This window comes from Triturus cristatus, chromosome 4_1 (genome assembly GCF_964204655.1).
Source record: "Triturus cristatus chromosome 4_1, aTriCri1.1, whole genome shotgun sequence".
In the NCBI taxonomy this organism is placed as follows: Eukaryota; Metazoa; Chordata; class Amphibia; order Caudata; family Salamandridae; genus Triturus; species Triturus cristatus.
In genome coordinates, this window is record NC_140585.1 from 986,134,260 (window position 1) to 986,155,825 (window position 21,566).

The following is a 21,566-nucleotide window of genomic DNA, read 5'->3' on the forward strand; positions in this document are numbered from 1 at the left end:
ATGGTGGGGGCGAAGATAGGTCATTTGGCGGGTGGATCACCACTGCCAGCACGGCGGTGACAACCGCCGGCCTGGCGGTGGCGATCCGCCCGCGAACTTAATGGGCCCCCAAGTTTACTGCGGCCACTACAAAAAAGCCTGCACTGATTAAAACGATTTGCTCCATAGAACATCACTTTCCCCCACTAATTCCTGTCTGTCTAGCTTCGGGCAATGGGCCTAATATACCAATGATAACAAGTCCATCTCCTCAATGGTACATATGGACATTCAAAAATTTACTATAGTGACATTGCTCTGTACTAATTCTCCTGTGAGTGAAGCACACCACACTGTTGTTCCTGATTGAAGGGTAGAATTTCTAGTGCAATAAAGATTTGGCTTTAAACAAAGGAAAAACATAATTCAATAATGCCAAGGCATTTTAGTGTACGTTTCTGCACAGAGAGCTTTGGGAGACCATTACCTTTTAATTCAAGATCTTGATAAAGAGAGCTGATAAATACACAGCACTGGTACTAATTAAATCAGCATTTATCGGATGAAAAAATAAGAAGAATTATTAACAGAATAAGTGCATGAAAATGCTTTGGAATAAGGAGGAATAACTGAGGAGATTAAAACGTTTTTTGATTCAAGAATCACCATAGGTTCTGGTCATATGCAGGGTTCCAAGAAATAAACACAAATGCAGAGGCTCCATGTTTCAAACCGATTGTATTGGAATTAGATGTCATTTTTCCAACCAATCATGTAATGCAAAGTCGTTTTGCTTTAATCAATGGTAAAAGAAATGTAACAATACATGCAAGACACATAAGAACATATAACAAGAATTAGTAAATGCATTAGATTTCGCTTATGTGATTGATAACAAGCTTTGGTGCAACTATGGGGAGAATAGGTAAAGGGGGAATGAAAAACCATACAAGTACGGTGTAAGTGCTGTTTTGGTAAATCCAAAAAAACAAGATTGCGAAAAGTAGATGAAAAGGTGTTTTTTGGTTATTGTACATTGTTATGATAAACAAATCAATATCAACTTTACCTTTTTCAAATGAGCAGTTGAGCAGTTGAGCAGTTGTGCAATATAAGTGACAGAAAATCTCTGAAAGTGAGATTATTATTTTATTGATATGTGCAAGTTTTTTCATTACAGATTTTTTTCTTACGAAGTTATTTTGCACTGCACATTTTTTTATTATTAAAAAAACTTAAACATGAACATATCTCTGAAACAATAAGGTGCATAGTAAATGTCTGCACTTGCATTATCATTGACATTTTGTTACTTATGGTTAATAATTTGTCTTTATTTAAATAGTACACTGTAACAATTTTTATAATTGTGCTATATACTTTGATGTTTGTATGCTGTAGCAAATACTGTATTTTCTTTAAAGGCATTTGTTATAATACGTTCAGGTGCCACTGCGCCTGCTGCACAATTCGAATCATGACCCTAGTGCCTGCTAGATAACTACACGTTACCTTAAGAATGTGCAGTTGGTGTTGTTTATATTATATAACAACAAAAATACAGGAGGCTGTTTAAATTACTTTGGACAACTCAAACCCTTTTTAGCTTGTTAAGATAAATTATGTGTTAAAAGTATGAAAATAAATAGGGATGCATTTGCATCCACTGAAAGATGAACAGCAAAATTCACTTTATTAGGAAATAACTCCTGCTTCAGTTTTCAGAGTATTGCTCAATTACCACCTTGCTTATTCATATGGCCACCGGAAAATACAGCAAACGATATAACATGTTTATGGTGATGGAACAATGCAATCTGCAAAGTAAAGGCCAGTTTGAAAAAAAGCTAGTCTTATCACTTACCTGCTTACTAAACTCCCAGTGTTACAACAGTGGAGAACTCTCACCAACGAAGAAAAAAACGCTTTTATTTCATTTAAATGTATTCCAAAATAATAGATACCTTCTGAAAAAAAAAAGCAGCAAAAATCCCATACAGTCTCCAAACACGCTTGCTCACAAGGACAAGCTTTGACGCAATGTGACAACAATGCCCAGCAATTGGAGTTCTCAAATTAACTGCTCTTGAAACTATACAGTCCCCCTTCCCAGCCAGTAGAAGGAATAGGCTGCAATCACAAAACTTGTGGAATACATTTAGAACAGGCTCATGGCTGTGTTTACAATCCAAGACTCTGAGGCAGTTGACTGGTGCTGTAATGTTATACAGAAACTATCCCAACTGATAAAGGAGGTTAAAACATCCCTTCAGAGCACCAGGAAGTGTGCTCATGTAAAGCATTGCAATCACTTTGTTCAGGTTTATGCTACATAATGCACCCACACAACACATATAACACAAAAAAATGCAATTGTATAAGTCAAACAATATTATGAAGAATGTGAAAATTAGTTAAAAGTTCCACCCACTAAAGCAGAGTTAAACAAGAACATTTTGAATGCGTGTGCAGCCAGGGGAAGATAAGTATTAGTGAACAGTAAACACTGTGCAGCTTTAACATAAGAAAAAATAAATCCACAACTTGTGGGTCCGGTGCCAATGCAGCTGCTGCACCATTCAACTTGTGACCCTAGTGCCTGCAAGATAACTTCACTTGTGACTGCCTGTTTAGTTGTAAAATATAGCAATAATCAGTGTATAGTGGGGTGCTAGAGCTTTTGTTCCCGGTGCCACTGACCTTGCTGCACTATTGAAATCATGGCCCTAGTGCCTGCTAGTTAACTGCACTTATGACTGCATGTTTAGTAGCACATTATAGCAATAATCTGTGTTTAGTGGGGTCCCTAGAGCTTTTGGTCCCGGTGCCACTGCACCTGATGTACCCTTTAAATTAAGTCCCTTTTAACTCAAGGTAACTGCAATTGTGGTTGCCAGTTTAGTAGTAAAATTTAGCGATATTAGGTGTTTAGAGGAGTTCTGACAACTTTTGAGCCTGATGCCACAGCACCTGCTGCACCATTCAAAACATGACCATATTGCCTGCAAGGTAACTTCACTTGTGATTGCCTGTTTGTAGTAAAAATGGCAATATTTAGTGTATAGAAGGGTTCCTAGAGCTTTAGCTCCTGGTGTAAGTGCACCTGCTGCACCATTCAAATCATGACCCCTGTGCCCGCAAAATAATTGCATTTGTGGCTGCCTATTTAGTAGTAAAATATAGCAATTTTAGGTGTTTAGTGGTTTGCATAGAGCTGTTGGTCCCAGTGTCACTGCACCTACTGCACCATTGGAATCATGACCCTAGTGCCTGCTAGATAACTGCACTTGTGACTGTCTGTTTAGCAGTAAAATTTAGCAAGAATCTGTGCTTAGTAGGGTCCCTGGAGCTTTTGGACCTGGTGCCACTGCACTTGATGTACCCTTTAAATTAAGCCCCTTTTAACTGCAAGGTAAATGCAATTGTGACTGCCTGTTTAGTAGTAAAATATAGCAATATTAGGTGTTTAGTGGTCTGCGTAGAGCTTTTGGTCCCGGTGTCACTGCACCTGCTGTACCATTGCAATCATGACCCTATTGCGTGCAAGGTAACAGAACTTGAGACTGCCTATTTAGTAGACTATAGGAATATTTGGTGTTTAGAGGGGTTCCTAGAGTTTTTGGCCCTGGTGTAACAGTGCCTGCGGCACCATTCAAATAATGACCCTAGTGCCTGCAAGATAACTGCATTTGTGGCTGTCTGTTTAGTAGTAAACTATAGCAATATTTGGTGTTTAGAGGAGTTATGACAACTTTTGGCTCCGGTGCCACTGCACCTGCTGCAGCATTTCAATCATGATCCTATTGCCTGCAAGTTAGCTTCACTTGTGACTGCTTGTTTACTAGTAAAATATAGCAATATTAGGTGTTCAGAGGGAAAGATAACAAAATGTAAACAGTAAACGGTATGCAGCTTTAACTAAAAGAAAAAAATTCGAACCACCAGCATGGATGGGAATGAGTAGTTAGGACACGGGAAACTAATAAGAGAGACACAGAAGGGAGAATAGACTACAACCAATTGAAACAGAGGAAAGCAAACTGGCAAGCATATGGACCAATAAAAAGTGAAGGCGTGATGTAAGTCCTTTTAAGATGTATTAAAAACATTAGATTTCACAAGCACAATGCAAGCGCTGTGCAGGGGACACCTAAAAAAGTTTCATTGAGTAGTATCTAGATTTGGATTATGTATATGCATTATAGACATAATAATCTAGTATGTTAACGTCATTCATGTCGGTACAATGGAAAGTATCAAACATCATTTATCAGATTCTGACATAAAAAATTGAATTACATACTACATACATAGTGCGACTAAGGGAATTAATTTTAAAATGTAATTATTTTATGGAGAAGTATCCGTATTATTTGCCAACAAAAGAAGTCTCAATTATCTCCAACCTAGCCACAATGGCGGCAAATCTCTCTTTGAAATAGTAGCAAGTAGAAGGTTACAAACCTGCAGTACAATAGAAGACATAGAAGATATATTGATGATATTTTTCATCTAGGCAGGTAGAGAAAGAAAGAAGAGAGAACTATATATAATTTGAGCTCTCATGACTCAAGGAACAAAATCACAAGTAACATACAGACAAATTAAATCAGCTTTTTGCATGTGAAGACTTTTTTAAAATATAGATGTTGGACAATCAATATTTATTTCAAACCTACAGATTGGAGCACTATTTGTGGCTTCAGATTATCATCCAGTACTATTGAAAGGTATGATTCTGAAAGACAAGTGATAAGATTAAAAAAATGATAATTTCAAATGAAAATAAGTTGGCTGAGCAAAACTGCAAGGGAAAGAAGAAGAACTGATGAGAAGCAAAGCGAAGAAACAATTAAATCATTGGAATGTGATAAGAGGTGTTCTCAACAATCATTAATAATTGGATCTACAAAATTGGAATTTACATTTTATGGCAATAATCAAACAGCAATACAGCATGAAAAATGGTACATACCACAATTTAAACTGTGTGAACTGCCCTTAGAATATTATGGGGTATATTGTCAATAATCATTGTGTGTGGTTTAAAGCAATATTTTAAAAAACTAACGTCACCTGTAACAGTAGACTTTGCATTTTATGCCTATGAGGGCTATTTTATGAGGGAATGATTGAATGCACTATAAAATCATGGTGAAATAAATTAACATCATTCTAACATTAGAATAGATATAGAATAGAATAAATCACCAGTGGCCACACATTTCATGTTCAGCAAAAGCAATCTCAAATATAGTTTTAGATATTAGTGGTGAAGAGTACCAGGAAATAAGGTTAAAATATATATAATCAAGAGCAGATTTTTTAAAATTAAAACCTAATAAATCCAAGAGGACTGCTGCTTTGAGATTTTCTTTTTGAAAAAAAAAAATAAGTTTGATGAACGACTACTTCATGTTGACAAAGCCATACGTCAAACTTTACAAAGCATTGAGAGGAACCGCCATAAGGCTTAGCAGTAATTTCTAAATTTGGTGGACGGAGTAGTCCTGACGGACATTAAATTCTCCGCCCGGCAAACTGAGAATAATCTGTCTGACAGAATGTATTCCTGGTTGTTAGAAATGGAGTCTCTAGTTGGCAGTGTTTGCACCCTGTCCAAGTAGGGACCCTTATTCTAGTCAAGGTAAGGGGATGTTCAAGGCTAAGATAACCCCTGCTCACCCCCTTGGTAGCTTGGCATGAGCTGTCAGGCTTATCTCAGAAGCACTGTGTAAAGCATTGGTACCTACACACACAGTAACACAGTGAAAACACTACAAAAGGACACCACACCAGTTTAGAAACATAACCAATATTTATCTGAATAAAGCAAGACCACAATGGCAAAAATCCACATACACAAATCAAGATATCACTTTTGTAAGCTTCAAAACAATTCAGTCCATAGGAAACTTGGGATGCGTCACTTTTGTCACAAAGCACCTGGGATGTATCAAAATCAAAGAAGGCACAGAGGGGATAAGGCACCGGAAAAGCAAAGCGATGTATCGCTTCCTTACTCCCAGGGGAGGCGATGCGTCAATTCCTTATTGCCAGGGGAGGTGAAGCACCAATTCTTTACTGCAGCACAGGGGAGGTGATACGTTGATTCCTTACTGTGAGAGGAGGTTATGAGTCTATTCCTTACTGTAAGGGATGGTGCAGCATCAATCTCCAGATGACCATCCTTGGTTCCTTACTACTGGGCTATGTTGATCAAGAACTTGGCGCAAAGGTGCAATGTGTGAAAATCCTGATGTGCGGGGTTGATGTGGTGGTGGTGAACCAGGGGCTACATCGATTTTCCAGCCGCATGGCAGGTGATGCATTGATGTCTTCAGATGCACAACAGGGCCTGCGTCGGAGTCAGAGTGGGTTCCTCAAATGTCAGAGACACGGTTCTCAGGACTCGGGCTGTGGCAATCTTTGTGCATGCGCTGCATTGATTCTTCGGGCCACACCATGGTGATGCGTCGGTTTTTCAGCCCCACGGCGGTGCTCCTTAAAAAAAAAAACAGGCGCTGAAGGTCGATGCGTGGAGTTTCTCAGTCCTTTGCAGCAAAACCATGTCCAAGGGCCCAGAACTGGAGTTGGCACCACTTGACAGGTGAAAACTCTCAGCAGAGGAGTACAGGGGCTGCAGATGAAGTCTTTGAAGGTCCTGAACCATTTTGGCAGGTTACAAGCACACACAAGCCCTTGGAGAACCTTGGCAAGAAAAGTCCAGTCCTTTTGTTGTCCAAAACGGAAGCAGCAGGCAGCAGGTCAACCCATCAAAGCACATAGCAAAGTGGTAGTCCCTCCTGACAGCTTCTCCAGCTCTTCTTTTTGACAGAATGTCTTCTTAGTCCAGAAGTGTTCTGAAGTTATGGTGTCACAGCTCCAGTATTTATACCAATTTCTGCCTTTGAAGTAGGCACACTTCAAAGGACAGTCTTTGTAGTGCACAAGACCCTGACTTTCCCTGACCTGGCTTCAGACACACTACGGGGGTGGAGGCAGCTTTGTGTGAGGACAGGCACAGTCCTATTCAGGTGTCAGTGACCAGTTCTCCCACCACTCTAGCTCGGGAAGGCCCATCAGCCTGGTAATGTCCCATCAGGACATGCAGGGAATACCTCAGCTCCCTTTGTATGACTGTCTAGAGGGAATGTACAAACAGCCCAACTGTCAGGCTAAACCAGATGTGGATTTAAAAGGCAGGCAGAGGCACAGAATGGTAAAGCAAGAAAATGTTAATGCCCACTTTGTAAAAGTGGCATTTGCAAACATGCAATTTAAAAACCAACTCCACTAAAAGGTGTATTTCTAAATTGTGAGTGCGTGGACACCAAACTCCAAATCTCTATCTCTTCTGAATTGGAAGTTACACTTTTAAGAGGTTACAAGGAAACTCCAATGATAACCTTGGGGAGAGATAGACATTGCAATAGTGAAAAACGAAATTAGCAGTAATTCACTATCAGGAGACATAAAATACACCAGTCCATGTTTTAACTTTCAAATACACTGCATCCTGCCCATGGGGCTACCTTGGCCCAACCTTTGGAATGCCTTGCATGTAGTAAAAGGGTAGGTTTGAGCCTGGCAAGTGGGTGCACTTGCCAGGTCGACATGGCAGTTTAAAACTGCCCTCGCAGACACTGCAGTGGCAAACCTGAGACATGTTTGCAGAGCTACTCATGTGGGTGGCACAAACAGTGCTGCAGGCCCATTAGTAGCATTTGATTTACAGGACCTTTACTAGGGTCTTATTAGTAAATGAAATATGCCAATCATGGATAAACTAATCACCATTACAATTTAGATAGATAGCAAATGCACTTTAGCACTGATTAGCAGTGGTAACGTGCCCAGAGTTCTAAAACCAGCAAAAATAGGTCAGAAAGCCCATGTACCACCCATAGCAAGCTCTCTGAATGCAAAGTAATGCAAAGCACCACTAGGTGCTGCTTTGTGTTACTTCCAGGCAACTTTTCAGCTAAACTGGAAAGTAAATGTCAAATAAACATTTTGCACAGATTTGTGTCAGTTTTGCGATGACAACCCAGCACAACACAAAATATACCCTTAGATGTGCGTTCTGGCTAGGGCTAGGCCAGACCTTCAAACTGACTGACTCCAAGTTAGTGTTTCTATGGACCCTTTTACTTGAAACTAAATAAGTAAAATAAATAAACTCATTAATGGAATGGCATGACAAATCAAGCTTTGAAACCCTAAAAAAGCCTGGCATGTGCCGTGTTTTTCCAGCATGCCATACTCTGGAGGGAGAGTCATAAAAATTAAAAAACCTACAGTCACCAGTTAGCCCCTCCTCTGCTGCAAATGGGTGGGCCAAGGAACAAGTCCCAAAGAAGTCAGATTACGTCTGGCCGGTCAACTAAATAGGACTTTGTGTCGCCACATAGGCCCACCTCTCGCTGAAACCAGGCTTCAGACTTTCTACGCTAATCAACCTGCACAAAGTAGCACAAAATTAATCTTCAGAAGCAGCAGGTACACGTTCGGATCCGTAATATGCACTGGATGGCTGGGTTTCCAGCACTGGGCTTTAAAGAGGTTCAGATCCCTTAAACAGATATTAGTGTTACACCCTTCGTCGTAGATTTAAGTGCATTAGTACTTTAAATCCAAAAGTGCGATTTTCATCAAATCCTTTGGCTCAGAGAGAATATACAAGAAGTTCTTATTGAGCACACTTTAATCTGTTCATTTTATTCCACGTTAGCAATATAATAAACATGTGTTACACTAAAAGCCTGCCCCTGTGCACACGAGCAAAGGTAAATCGCTCAATCTTTATAGAGAGGAAGCAGGCAGGATTGTTCTCTAGCACCATTTCAGTTAAACATAGCTTCTAACTTGTGGCAGCTGGAATAGATTAAAGTTTAAGCATTTAAGTATTGTCCATGTAAGGAAACAGATGCAAAGAAATCATATTCGCTGACAAAGCCCATGCCATCAATCACACAGTAGCAAGATCTAACAGGCATATTCAGCATTCTTTGGGCAGTGCTGACAAATTTAAGAAAAAAGGACAATGTTCCCATATTAAAGAAATGCTACTGTTCTTTAATTCAGCTGATAAGCCTGCAAATCGTCCCTCGGGGCTGTAAACATTTGGGAATTTAATACAATAGGGCCCAACGGCAATATTCCCACACCACCAACAATGGATTTAAAATGGATTTTAATTTTTGTAATCTTATTCTATGTAACAAAATCAAGAACATTTAATCCTTAATGTATGAAACACAACTGGAATTTTCAAAGCTAATAGATCAAGGTTTTATGCTAAAACATACGAACAAAAGCACGCACAAATGTGCTGAAACTTTTTTTCAAGTCTCTGCAAACCAGTCTCTTTTTTCCTTTTCTCTGTCAAACTGTATTTTCTTTTCCAAGGTTGCAGTGCTGCATGCCATTAACACTGCATGTTTACGGAATGAAAAAGAGCAACATGCAAGCTTCAGTAATCAAACCTCTCATGCAAATCATACCTACCGGAGGTGGGGAGTCAGTTTATGTGCTTTTGTGTTGGTGTAGCTGGACTGGATCAAGAGGTTGGTTGCAAAAAGCTGGATGTATCAGGGGTTGTAGTGGCTACACAAAGGGCTGTGAGTTTGGTCCTTGGTAGAAGTTTGGTTTAATTCCTGGAGAGATGTGTGTATGAGAATATATACATGAGATGAGGGTGGGCTGCTGATGTCATAGTCACAGAGATGGCAGGCATGGCATTAACAGTAATGTCCCCAGCCATAGAAGCTTTTAGGGCCTTCAGGGGCCCAAACAATCTGGTGAATTTGTAGAGGATGATCCCAAAGGATTGGATCATGAATTCTCATTTTCAGTCAGGGAGATGTGTAGCTCGTATTTTGAACTGAATACGAGCTCTTTGTGAATATTCTCTCTGAGCACAAGTATTTTTGATAATGTGGCCAAGGCCCTGTACCGTGTGACGCACCACCGCCTCTATGAGGTTGGAGATAGAGCAAGTAAGATGCTAGCATGGCTAACCAACGAGGAGTGGGTTGAGATGGGTGTTCGTAGTGAAGGCGGTGGATGGTACCCGAGTGCGTGACAGACAGGGAACATCGAGCACATTCGTGAAATGTTATGAGCGTCTATACGCCCCATCCTCCACAGCCACGATTGAGGAGGCGAGGGAGATGCTGGCCGGCCTTCAGGTGCCAGGCCTTGCTGCTGAAGACAGAGACCTCCTTGAACAAGTACTCATGGAAAGTGAGGTCGCCCAGGCCACTTGGGGACTGAACTTAGAAAAGGCTGGAGGCCCCAAAGGCCTGTCCATCGAACTATACCAACTTATGGCTGCGAAGGTAGAGCCCCTTCTCCTAAAGATTTTCTGGGAGGGCTGTGAAGAGGGTTGTGTGCTGAAAGACCAAAGGATAGCAAACATAGTAGTGATTCATAAGGAAAGGAAACCCTGGAGGAGTGCGCCTCTTATAGGCCAATTTTGCTACTAAATACAGAAGTTAAAATAATGGCAAAGATGTTGGCGACCCAACTGACCCAAGTTATACAGTCACTGATCCACCCAGACCAATCTGGCTTTATGCCGGATAGGAGCACTGCGCTTAACCTGAGACGTTTGCATGGAGTGTTGGGCAGAGCTGCTGATATATGGGAGGATGCAGCAGTGCTATTGTTAGACACGAGGATGGCATTTGATACAGTGGAGTGGCCATTCATGTTTGCAGTCTTAAAAAAACAGGGATTTGGACCTAGGTTTTTAGCCTGTACTCCGTACCACTGGCCCAAGTGACAGTAAACAGGGGCATGTCAAAACTTTTTCTGCTACATCAGGCATGAGGCAGGGTTGCCCCCTCATCCTACTGATTTTCCCACTGGTGCTTGAGCAATTAGCGGTATGGATATGAGGTGATCCACTGATCAGGGGGCTGCCGTGGTATATGGAGTGGGAAGACAGGATCAGCCTTTATGCCGATGACATTTTGTTGTACATTCCGAAAGCGAGTGCCATGCTACACAGACTACTGCACACATTTGACTTGTATCGTAAATACTCTGGATACACTATCAATTGGGAGAAATTGTTAGCATACGTACTCTGGGGTGACCCCCCACGCCTCCACAGAGATTGTGCAGTATGGGTAGTCTCAGAGGGATTCCCCTTCCTGGGGATTTACATAACAAAAGACCCTTAAGCTTGCTATGATTGCAACTTATAACCCCCACTGCTGTGCTTGAGACACCATTACTATTGTCCCTTTTGGGAAGAGCATCACTTTTTAAAATGATAGCCCTGCCCCGCTTCCTCTTTGTCCTCCATAACATCCTGCATCCGGTGCTGCATGCGTACTTCCGGTCGGTGGACGGCGTGGTTCATTAACTCCTAAGGGTGGGGGCGTCTCCCAGCATAACTCTCCCGAGATTGACCAGAAGCTGGTACGATGGTGCAATAGCACTTCCAGCAATCCAGAAATACTACAGTGAGACCCAGCTCAAAGTGGTCAATCACTGGGTCCATTTACCCCAAGATGAGCTGGCATACAGATCGGACTGCCGTAACAAGCAACCCGGAGGCTATCTCAGAGCGATATAGGGAGGGGGTAGAAGCAGCTCATTCCCTAGCCCAACTTTGGTCACACAACAAGTCTGGCAGGAGAAGCTGGCTGCCTTAGGCTGGCTGGATAAAATCACATGGTGCAACCCCGCTGTGGGATACTGGGAGACTGGGACTATTAGCAAAGGCAGCAGGGTTTCGACAAATGGGACTTGATTGGTCTCTCTATGGTGGGGGACCTGTGGGTGGGAGGGAGGCGACTTCCCTTTGTGGACCTACAGACGGACTATCAACTGGCACTCCTGTATGCCTTCCGTTATCTACAGGTCAGTAACGTGTTTAGGGGAGCACTGCCGAAAGGGGTGGAGCTCCCAGAATATTCTCCCCTGGAGGACAGTTTGCTAGATGACTACATGGAGAAGAAGACGATCTCCCTCACATACTGCAAAATCCTGCATAATTCCCGGAGCTCTTGTCTATCCTCCGGGGACACTGAGAGGAAGACCTGGAATACCTAGAGGAGGCTGAATGGCAGGAGGCTATGGCTTCCCCTAAAGAGGTGGACATACAATCTTGCTTTAATCTGATACAGCTCAAAACTGTGCACAGAACATACTTCGCTTGCACCACATTGGTCAAAATGGGGAGGTCTGAGTTGGCGCTAAGTCTTAGGAGGTATGAGCAGGAGGGCACCTTTATTCACATGATATGGGGATGCCCAGCACTTCAGGAATATTGGAAAGAGGTAATGTCCTGTATTTGGAATGTATGCAGTATCGACATGACCAAATTGACAAAGTGGTGTCTTTTGAATTTATGGGAAGAGACAGAACTCAATAGCAAAGAGCCTCTCTGGGTGACATTATGGTTTATGATCACCAAAAGAAACATAGCTAAAATGTGGAGAGCCACATCGGCCCCCACACTGACTGAGAGGAAGACGGATATGAACTGGTGCATGCTGACAGAGAGAGCAGTCTACGAGAGTCGGGCTGTCCAGATGAATGGAGCAGGTTGTGGGAAAAGTGGAATAAAGAGAGAGGGATGATTTGCATGACGGTTGCACACGAGCGGCAGATAGGGTGTTCTGGGGTGGGGGTCCTATTAGAGGGAGGGGACTAATAGACAGAGGGAGGCTAAGATACATGGCTAGTTGACCTTATTTGCCCAGGATCGGACTATGTATTCAATGTTATATCATGCAAATGATTGTCATTGCATTGTAATGTTTACTTTTTGCAAAAATGATTTGTATAATAAAAAGAAATTTATTTTTGATAGCGAGATAGTAAAACCCTCATTATGAGGTTGGCAGATGCAGGTCATTGGCCAAAATGCTAAATATCAAGTCCACCAAATCATGACTCCAATCGTATTTAGCTGTGGGAGAACTGCAAGCTTTTTGATGGAGGTGCTTAAGCTGGTAACATATTGGATACTTTTGAAAACCTTTGAAATGAAACCACTTGCTTCTGGACCACACCCCCTAGGCCAATCTTTAAATGGTGTTTTGTGACTTCTATGTGTGCTGCTTAATGCAGGACCCATAGAACTTACAAAAATTCATTGTTTTTAAATGTTTATGTGCAGGAAGGGACACCTTCTTGCACATAAATAATCAATGGCGTTTTGCTGTTTCCATGTGTGCTGCACAACGCAACACACATGGAAACAGCAAAAACAAGGAGAAATTAAGCATTTTTCCTCATTACGCCAGGGTAAGACCAGGTTTTCCCTGGTCTCAATTTTGGTGCTGCCCCATATTTACGCCAACCTTGTAAATATGAAGCAGCGTCAAAATCAATTGGTGTTGCGGTGGAACGCCCTCCCCTTCCACACTAAGTATAGCATGAAAGGGTGCCTTATTTAAGGCTATGTTAAGTGGCTTAACGCTGCCTTGTAAATAAGGCAAAACCCCTATCGCCACCACAACATCATGAAAAGTGATGTTGTGGTGGTGATAAGAGGTTTGTAAATATGCCCCTGTGTGTCTGTGTGAATGGCGTCCTTTGGCAACAACTACCCCTCCTATTAACTCCAGTAAGTCCCACACAGTGGGTTTGCTGAGTGGTTTTCGGTGAACATGCCCCCTTTCTCCACTACTCTGCAAATGTGCCTCCTGGCACACTACTAGTTCGGGTATGAAATCCCCTTGGCTCTTGAGGGTCCTTGGGGGCCAACTACCCCTCCTGTTACCTCCAGTAAAACCCACACAGCTGGATTGCTGAGAGGTCATCAAAGGCCAAGCCCCCTTTTTCCACCACTCTGCAAACACGCCTCCTGGTGCACTACAGGTTGGGGGAAGAAGTCCACTTTAGTCCTGAGGCCCTCAGGAGTCATGGGAACGTCATCCCCTCACCAGCAGTGCACCGAGAAGTGCATTTGCAGAGTGATGGAGTGCCGTGTAGCCCCCTTCCATGGGCAGTATTCAGCCCCGAGGATCCGATCCCCCGGGGCTAGGTATTTTTAGAATGGGGACGAGAGCCACACGGACCCCCTCGCCAGGCCAATTATGGCCCCCGGGACCCATCCTCCCAAGCCTCTTGTTTCTTTTTTGATTATTATGTTTTTTTTTACTCAAAGAAAGGGGGGCCAATTTTGGCCCCGGGGACCCCATCCCCGGGGCCGGGCAACAACACTGGGTGCTCTGGTCCGACCCGGGTATTTTACTGAAAATATCTGTCTATGAATTTCAAAAAGTAGTGCAGCTGTTCTAAGAAATACTTTTATGGGCTCAGATTTTAGACATTTTTTTTTTTTTAAATAAAATGTCCCCTTTGCATTTTTTGAATTTCATGTCCCCTGCACGCCCTGACAAATAGCAGCAAAAGAGAGGGTCCAATAGACTTGATTCCTGTGGCTCTCAAAGAAAACATACTACAGAACACCAAATCCCCACTCTTCAAACAGTGGTTCTCATAAACCTCATAGTGAGGCAAAAATACAATTATTTAAAGATGTGTTACTATTTGTAGCATATTGAAGTACAACAAGAACTTTTTTTATATTGTTTAGAAATGTTCAAATTGTATATAAAATGGTACTTCATATTTGCATGTATAAAATGTTTCTCTTTTTACTTTTATAGCATTACATTCTAGCCTTTGGAGGCATCATAGCAATACCGCTGATTCTAGCTGAGCCTCTCTGTGTAGGACATGACAATCATGTCAAAAGTCAACTCATCAGCACCATATTCTTTGTTTCGGGAATGTGCACTCTCCTACAGACGACAATAGGATCAAGGTAAAAGAGAGCAACTTTTACGTTTATTGCAATTCAAATTTTATGTTTATGAGGCGAAATGTGAAGAAAAATTTAAAGTATACAGGAAAACTTTCACTTACATGGATCAACTGCCATCAGGTGTTAGTTGATACATCTCATGTCAGATTGGGAAATTACATTTGAATGTGAACTTTACCAAGGCTTGACCCCCAGCTTTTTCCCTATGGGTTTCCTGAAGATAGGGGTACAAGATATGTATGGGTTTTCTATTGGTTTATGTTACCCATGGTCAATAGACTGGGTGCAGTTTATTTTTTAAAAATAACAAGAAAATGCAAACAAAATGGTTGTTTAGATTTCCTATTATTTGATTGCTGATGACACCATGGGGCTGTGGAACAATAATAATAATCCACATTTACATTTACAGAAACCATGTATTGTAACTTCTACAAATTCGAAGATTTATTTTGCTAGATGTAAGGACTCCCTCACATTGATTTTCTGGCAGTGAGATTGCACTGAACTGCACTGCACTGAACATGACATTTGTCAAAGCATGGGAATTACCACTAGTCTCCCCCACACAGGAACATACCTTGGCGAAGGAATGACTCCCAGCTTTGATGCTCTGCATCTAGTAAGCATGGGAATATCAATTGTGTATGTCTCCTCGCAATGAAAGAAGTCTTGACCAATCTGTGTCCTGCTAGATCTTCTGACTGTGGGATAGTAACACATTTGCAGGTTTTTCCATGGGCTTTAGTGGGGACACACACAGTAGTCACCAGTGAATGTTTCTGGTGGGAAAGAATGGAGGATTGCTGCATTATTTGTGCCTGAAATCGTCTGGCACGTATGGAAGTGAACAAGCCCCAGACATTTCTGAAAACTATAGGCACAGGGGAATTTGTGCTGACGTGACTTGCATCAATCCCAGCATGTTTTATTACCCAGAATAACTTATAAATATTAATGAAGTAAAATAAAAACACAATTTCTTCATGTTTCTGTGACAGAAAATCTAGAACTGTAGGAAAATGGCCACCCAATGTTCTCACACTTCACAAAATAAAAAGGGAATCCCACACATCATGTGTGGTCTATAGCACACAACAGGAATATGGTAAAATGGTGACCATGTGTAGATCACATTGACTTTACACAGTGACTTATTTAAACTGTGCCCAGTGGTTCTGATAGGACCTCCTACACAAGTAAGATGCTGTTTTAACGGCAGAAGTGTGGGAACACCAGAATGGGGGAGTTTTGCTGCTCCCCCAAAATTCAAAAAGCTTTCATCACAGAAAAGAGATCACATTTTGACCTTTTCACGCTATACTGATAAAGGAAGAGTGGTGGCATCCATACAATCTACACTTTAGCTGTTCAGTGTTCATAAATGTCTGTTGGTAGGTTTTCCTGTGCCAGATGAACCTAGGCCCAGATGTGAACATCTCTACTCCAGGAAGGCACCAGACCCTGTTAGCATTATTACTTGGCTTATGAAAAAATGTAAACAGTGTCTGGGTCATCTCTGGATCACAGGCATGTGTTTCTGTGCCTCATCAAAGAGCCAGATGCTTCTGAGGGGCATGTCTAATATCTGTCTGGGACATGTCTTGAGGGAGAAGCTCCTCCTAAACTCTCTCTCCTTTCTCCCACCACCAGAAAAAGGTGGAAATAGTTAGTGGACAAGGCTAGAGAGTAGCTGGGGGTACTAACATCTATCGTTAGCCCCTCCTTAAGCCCACCCATCATTTTTATCATTGGATGGAGCCCCGAAGGGCTGGAGAAACATCTCCAGTTCCATCTGATATGTGTGACACATATGAATGGAGCCTCCTGCAAGTGGGCACGGGGTTGGCTCATTCAGGAGTTTGCTAGTGGACAGAGGGATTCGGGCACTGGAAAACTCCTTTCCAGCACATGTAGCACCTGCCGAGGTTTGGTGAACACCGAGGGATATTAAGAAAAATTAAAATGGCTACTTGCTGCAAGAAGAATCCTTTGCCATGGAAAGATGGAAAGATGGAAAGATATATATATATATATTGCTGCAAACAATGTGGTTCTGCTCGGTGTGCACAACAGCGGGCTGAACCAATTAGCCCAATATTGAATTTGAAGCCAAAGATACGCCGCACTCAGTAAATCCAGGTATTTACTTGTTCATTCTGAATACCTCAGAACGTTTCCACTCCACCGACCCATTTTGGCCTCACAGAGCCCTTCTCGGAGAAAGGCCCTGTGAGGCCGAAACTTGTTGGTGGAGTGGAAATATTCTGAAGTATTCAGAATAAACAAGTAATTACCTGGATTTACTGAGTGCAGCGAATCTTTGGTTTAAAAAATATATATATATATTTATACTGACATTGATAAACTGAATACTGAACTTAATGCCATGGATCAACAGGAGGAAATTAAAAAATTGAAAGATGAAATGGCGAAACGTTTGAAAAAGGAGGAAGACAAAATCAGAGAAAGAAAAACTTACAAATTTCACCGGGATCGCATGGACTATGAATGTGGCAGAGTTTTCACTTTCGCCCAAAAATACGATAAATTAAAAATATCAAAATATGGGAATACGACACAAGGCCCGAGCACAGCCCAAATGCGACCAGACAGATCGGATGAAATGACCTCCGCCTCGAGCATCAGCTCAGGACGAGAAAGCGACTCAGATCTGGAAAGTCGTGCACAAGCTATGGCACAAGTACCAGCAAGTATCTCTCTAGCTGACGAGGTAGATTTTTTATGTCTGGAACGCAGAGACACCCTACGCCCAAGAACAAAGAACAAGCAAGCAGGAACTCCACAAGAAAAAGGAGGGAGAGAAGACAAGCCAAGCAACGACGTACCACAACAAAAACAAACACAGAGGAAACAACCGAGACGCAATTGGAGGAGATAAAAGAGATGGCAACTAATCAAACTGTCATCAATCTATCTCGCATCACATTAAATGAAGCAGAAAAACAGCTCCTAGCTCTTGGTCTCTCGTATTGTCCTGAGAGTACATTCAACTATGCCTCCACTAGAATGGACATCTTTAAAAGCATTCGCAAACTAAAACTAAAAAAACATTTCCTCTCCATCGAAAAAATCAACAACAAGAAGTCAATTCCTTACACACAAGGCCTAGAGTCCACATTAGAAGATCTAACCCCGAGGGATGTACCTTTGCTACAAGTTCTACAGGAACTGGCTGATGAAAATGACATCTCTTCGCAAACCAACAACTCGGTACAAGTAATGAAAACTATTACACCTTTCAAACCTCGTTCTACATTCAATCCCATCATGGTGAGAGACTCTATCGACGTCTTTAACGAACAAATCATCAATGGCATTAAGAAACTTAATTACGCTGTGAATACCAAGACTGACACAAAGAGAAACATAAAAAAAGTGCAATACCAACAACTAATGAGCAAGCTCAAAAAAGACAAGGAGGTAATCATCCGTAATTCAGACAAGGGCGGCAACATAGTGCTGTTGGATAGGAAAGACTATGTGGACGAGGCGATGTCTCAACTAAAGGATCGTGATTGCTACACAAGGTGCGACCACCAGATACTTAAGAACATGTACAAGGTGTTTGCAACAAAATTGTTGGCCTGGAAAAGTGCGGGTCTAATAACTGAAGACGAGTACAGATTTATGCGCAATGATAACCCAACGATCCCGATTATGTACTTTATCCCTAAAGTACATAAAAATCCATTACATCCACCAGGAAGACCTATAATTTCAGCCCGCAACAGCCTATTGGAGAATACATCGAGATATGTGGACTTTTTTCTCCAACCCTTTGTACAAGCCCTGCCCTCCTATATACGTGATACGAGTGATTTCCTCTCCAAAATCAAAGACTGTGAGTGGCACAATGAGTACCAATTAATGACTCTAGACGTTACATCACTCTATACGTCAATTAATCATCAAGATGGACTACGAGCAATGAGACATTTTCTTGCAAAGAAGGGTGCCCTATTTGAGGATCACAGCAACATGTTAGTCAACATGGTTGAGTTTTGTCTTACTAACAATGTGTTTCTCTTTGAGAATTCCTTATATCAACAACAACGAGGTGTAGCTATGGGGGCCAGTTTCTCTCCCAGCTATGCATGTTTGCACATGGGCTGGTGGGAGGAACTGGTCCTCATACAACGACACTCCATGCAACTGAGCAACAACATAGTGAAATGGGTCAGATTTATTGATGATCTTTTTATAATTTGGAGAGGCAGCACCTCTGATGCTATTACCTTTGTGGACAGTCTTAATCAGAACAGCTTAAATTTAAAATTTACAGCAGATATCAGCCCAAGGTCAGTTAACTTTTTAGACGTGCAGGTCTTTATCAAGGAGGGTCAGATCCACACTACACTACATAGAAAGTCAACTGCTGGCAATTCAACACTGCATGCCAGCAGTGCACACCCGCAGCACCTCATACAGAGTATCCCTTATGGGGAAATGCTGCGCCTCAAGCGTATTTGTAGTGATCACAGGGATCTTGTACAGGAACAGGCCGCCAGTAAAATCAGATTTATGGCAAGAGGATACTCAAGAAAGGTTATTGACAGAGCAATTCAGAAAACCAATGGTCTTGATAGAGCAACCCTTCTACAAACCAAAGGAGTAACCAAGGGAATGGAGGATCAATTTAGATTCATTATAAACTACAGCAAACAGGGCAAAACCCTTAGAAATTTAATCAATCGAAATTGGCCTATAGTATTGGGAGACCCCATCATAGGCCATTTACTCCCTAAAAAAGCGTCAATAACCTTCAGCAGAGCGCCTTCTATGCGGGATACATTAGTCAGCAATGACTTGGAAAATCAGACTCAAGTCACCTGGCTAAGCCAGAGAAAGGGGTTCTATCGATGCAAATCGTGCAAGGCGTGTCAACAGGGCGTAAACACAACTGCCTTCAAGACACCTTTTGCCAAGGAAGAAATCCCGATCTCCAAATACCTGACCTGCAAAACAGATCATGCCATTTATGTGCTGGAGTGCCCCTGTGGATTAAGATATGTAGGTAGCACCATCCTACAGGGGCACAAGAGGGTGCTCCAGCACCTGAGGGCAATCAAGAACCTAGACCCAACGTATCCTGTCGCTAGACACTTTGAGGACCTTCATAAGTCCGACCCCACTCTGTTAAAATATTTTTTAATTGACAATATTCCACACAAAAAAAGAGGGGGAGACAGGATCAGAGCTCTCAGACAATTAGAAACTAGGTATATTCTTAATCTAGATACCAAGCACCCCAATGGCCTCAACCAAACCGAAGATTTGTACACGTGTTTGTAAATCTCTGCCATAACATCCTTTGTCACAGTTTATTCGGGGCTAAAACTGAACAAACCAGCTTTATATCTAACAATCGAAAGTCTTGGGTAAAATTAGATCAATTCAATGGAAATTGAGATCTACAAGACAACTAATAAGATGGAATACTATGTCCATATTCTGTATATCTTTATGCTGCTTTTGCACATTTGCACTTCTCAATTAACCACACTTACACATCGGGTTCTTCTTGTTTTGATAAATTAAGTTAATAATCATTTTTTTAAATTTGGGGACACAATGCACACAAAGCACTAAGCACTTTAGGAAAGAAAAGGGACCTTCACTTGTTTTTCTTTTTTTTCTTTTCCCCACGCACATTTACCCCACATGCAAATACGACAATATGAGGTTGTTACCATACTGATCAGGACCCCCCCCACCCTTTTTTTGATTTCACCATAGTGTCTGAGCAACAACTATCCTTTCCAGACACTTAGCTACCTGGTATTCATACTTGGACAAATCAGCAACATTTATGTACATAGTTGTATATATACACTCAAATGAGCATGGCCATTAAGAGAGAAATTGTTCTTTTCTTTGACACAGCAGAGATATTTATGCTTTTAGCTTATTTATTTATTTAAATGAGATTGACCTTTTAAATTTAACTGACTGTGTCCATACAAGTGTATACATCAAATCGATAAAGCAGATCACTGTGTATATTTTAGCATTGTTTTAACAATTTTAACAATTTGCTATTTTGCACTTCAAATGTGATCGCTTGAATATGTACAAAACGCACATGTGAAACATTGTTTATGTCCATGATCAAATTGAACCTCATCGGCATGTCCCCTTTAAATGAATTACAAGAAAATGTAAAAAAACGCAATTTAAGACACCGCGAGATGTGTAGCGCGTCATGTGATCAAGGTCCTTCCGGGACCGAAACGCGTCATGTCGATCGTGTGAGCTGAGGCTGAATAAAATCTACTAATGGCGTAAAGATATTGTGGTCCGCACTCTGATTTAAGGCAGTATACACTACGGCTGCTTTTTTGGAGACCTAATGCGATATTTATATATATATAGATATCGGCCTGCAAGGGGTCAGTCGTAGGGCCTGGCTTGCACTTGACCAAGCATTTTAATACATTTGCAAAGGAGAAGACAGTGACCTTTACGATAGAAGGATTAACATCTCCTTGATTCAAAAAATTGGGTCACAATTGCAAACTGTGTGCATTTTATAAGCCCAGAGCACTGATTCATTTTGATGCCAAACTGTACAAACATTCTCAAGCCCAGAGTGGATGTCCTTCTTAAAAACCTAATACACCTCAACCAATCCGTATTATTCAAGTGCAGGTAAACACATGATAATATCCACAGTGTAGCCCATCTGGTCAAAAAAGCCAAAAGAGAAATTATACCTGCAGTGCTTGTTTCGCTAGATGCAGAGAAGGCATTCAACCAGGTGGACTGG

The 21,566-nt window shown here is 41.7% G+C and overlaps 1 protein-coding gene across 1 annotated transcript in view; it reads left to right on the forward strand.

The window, feature by feature from the left end:
* The window catches only part of LOC146855952 (solute carrier family 23 member 1-like), a 1,135,305-nt gene that overhangs the window by 612,614 nt on the left and 501,125 nt on the right, over positions 1-21,566 (forward strand). Inside the window, exon 7 of the mRNA XM_085653904.1 lies at positions 14,619-14,776. Within this exon, the coding sequence (XP_085510030.1) occupies positions 14,619-14,776 (158 nt within the window). The remainder of the gene's footprint in view (positions 1-14,618; positions 14,777-21,566) is intronic.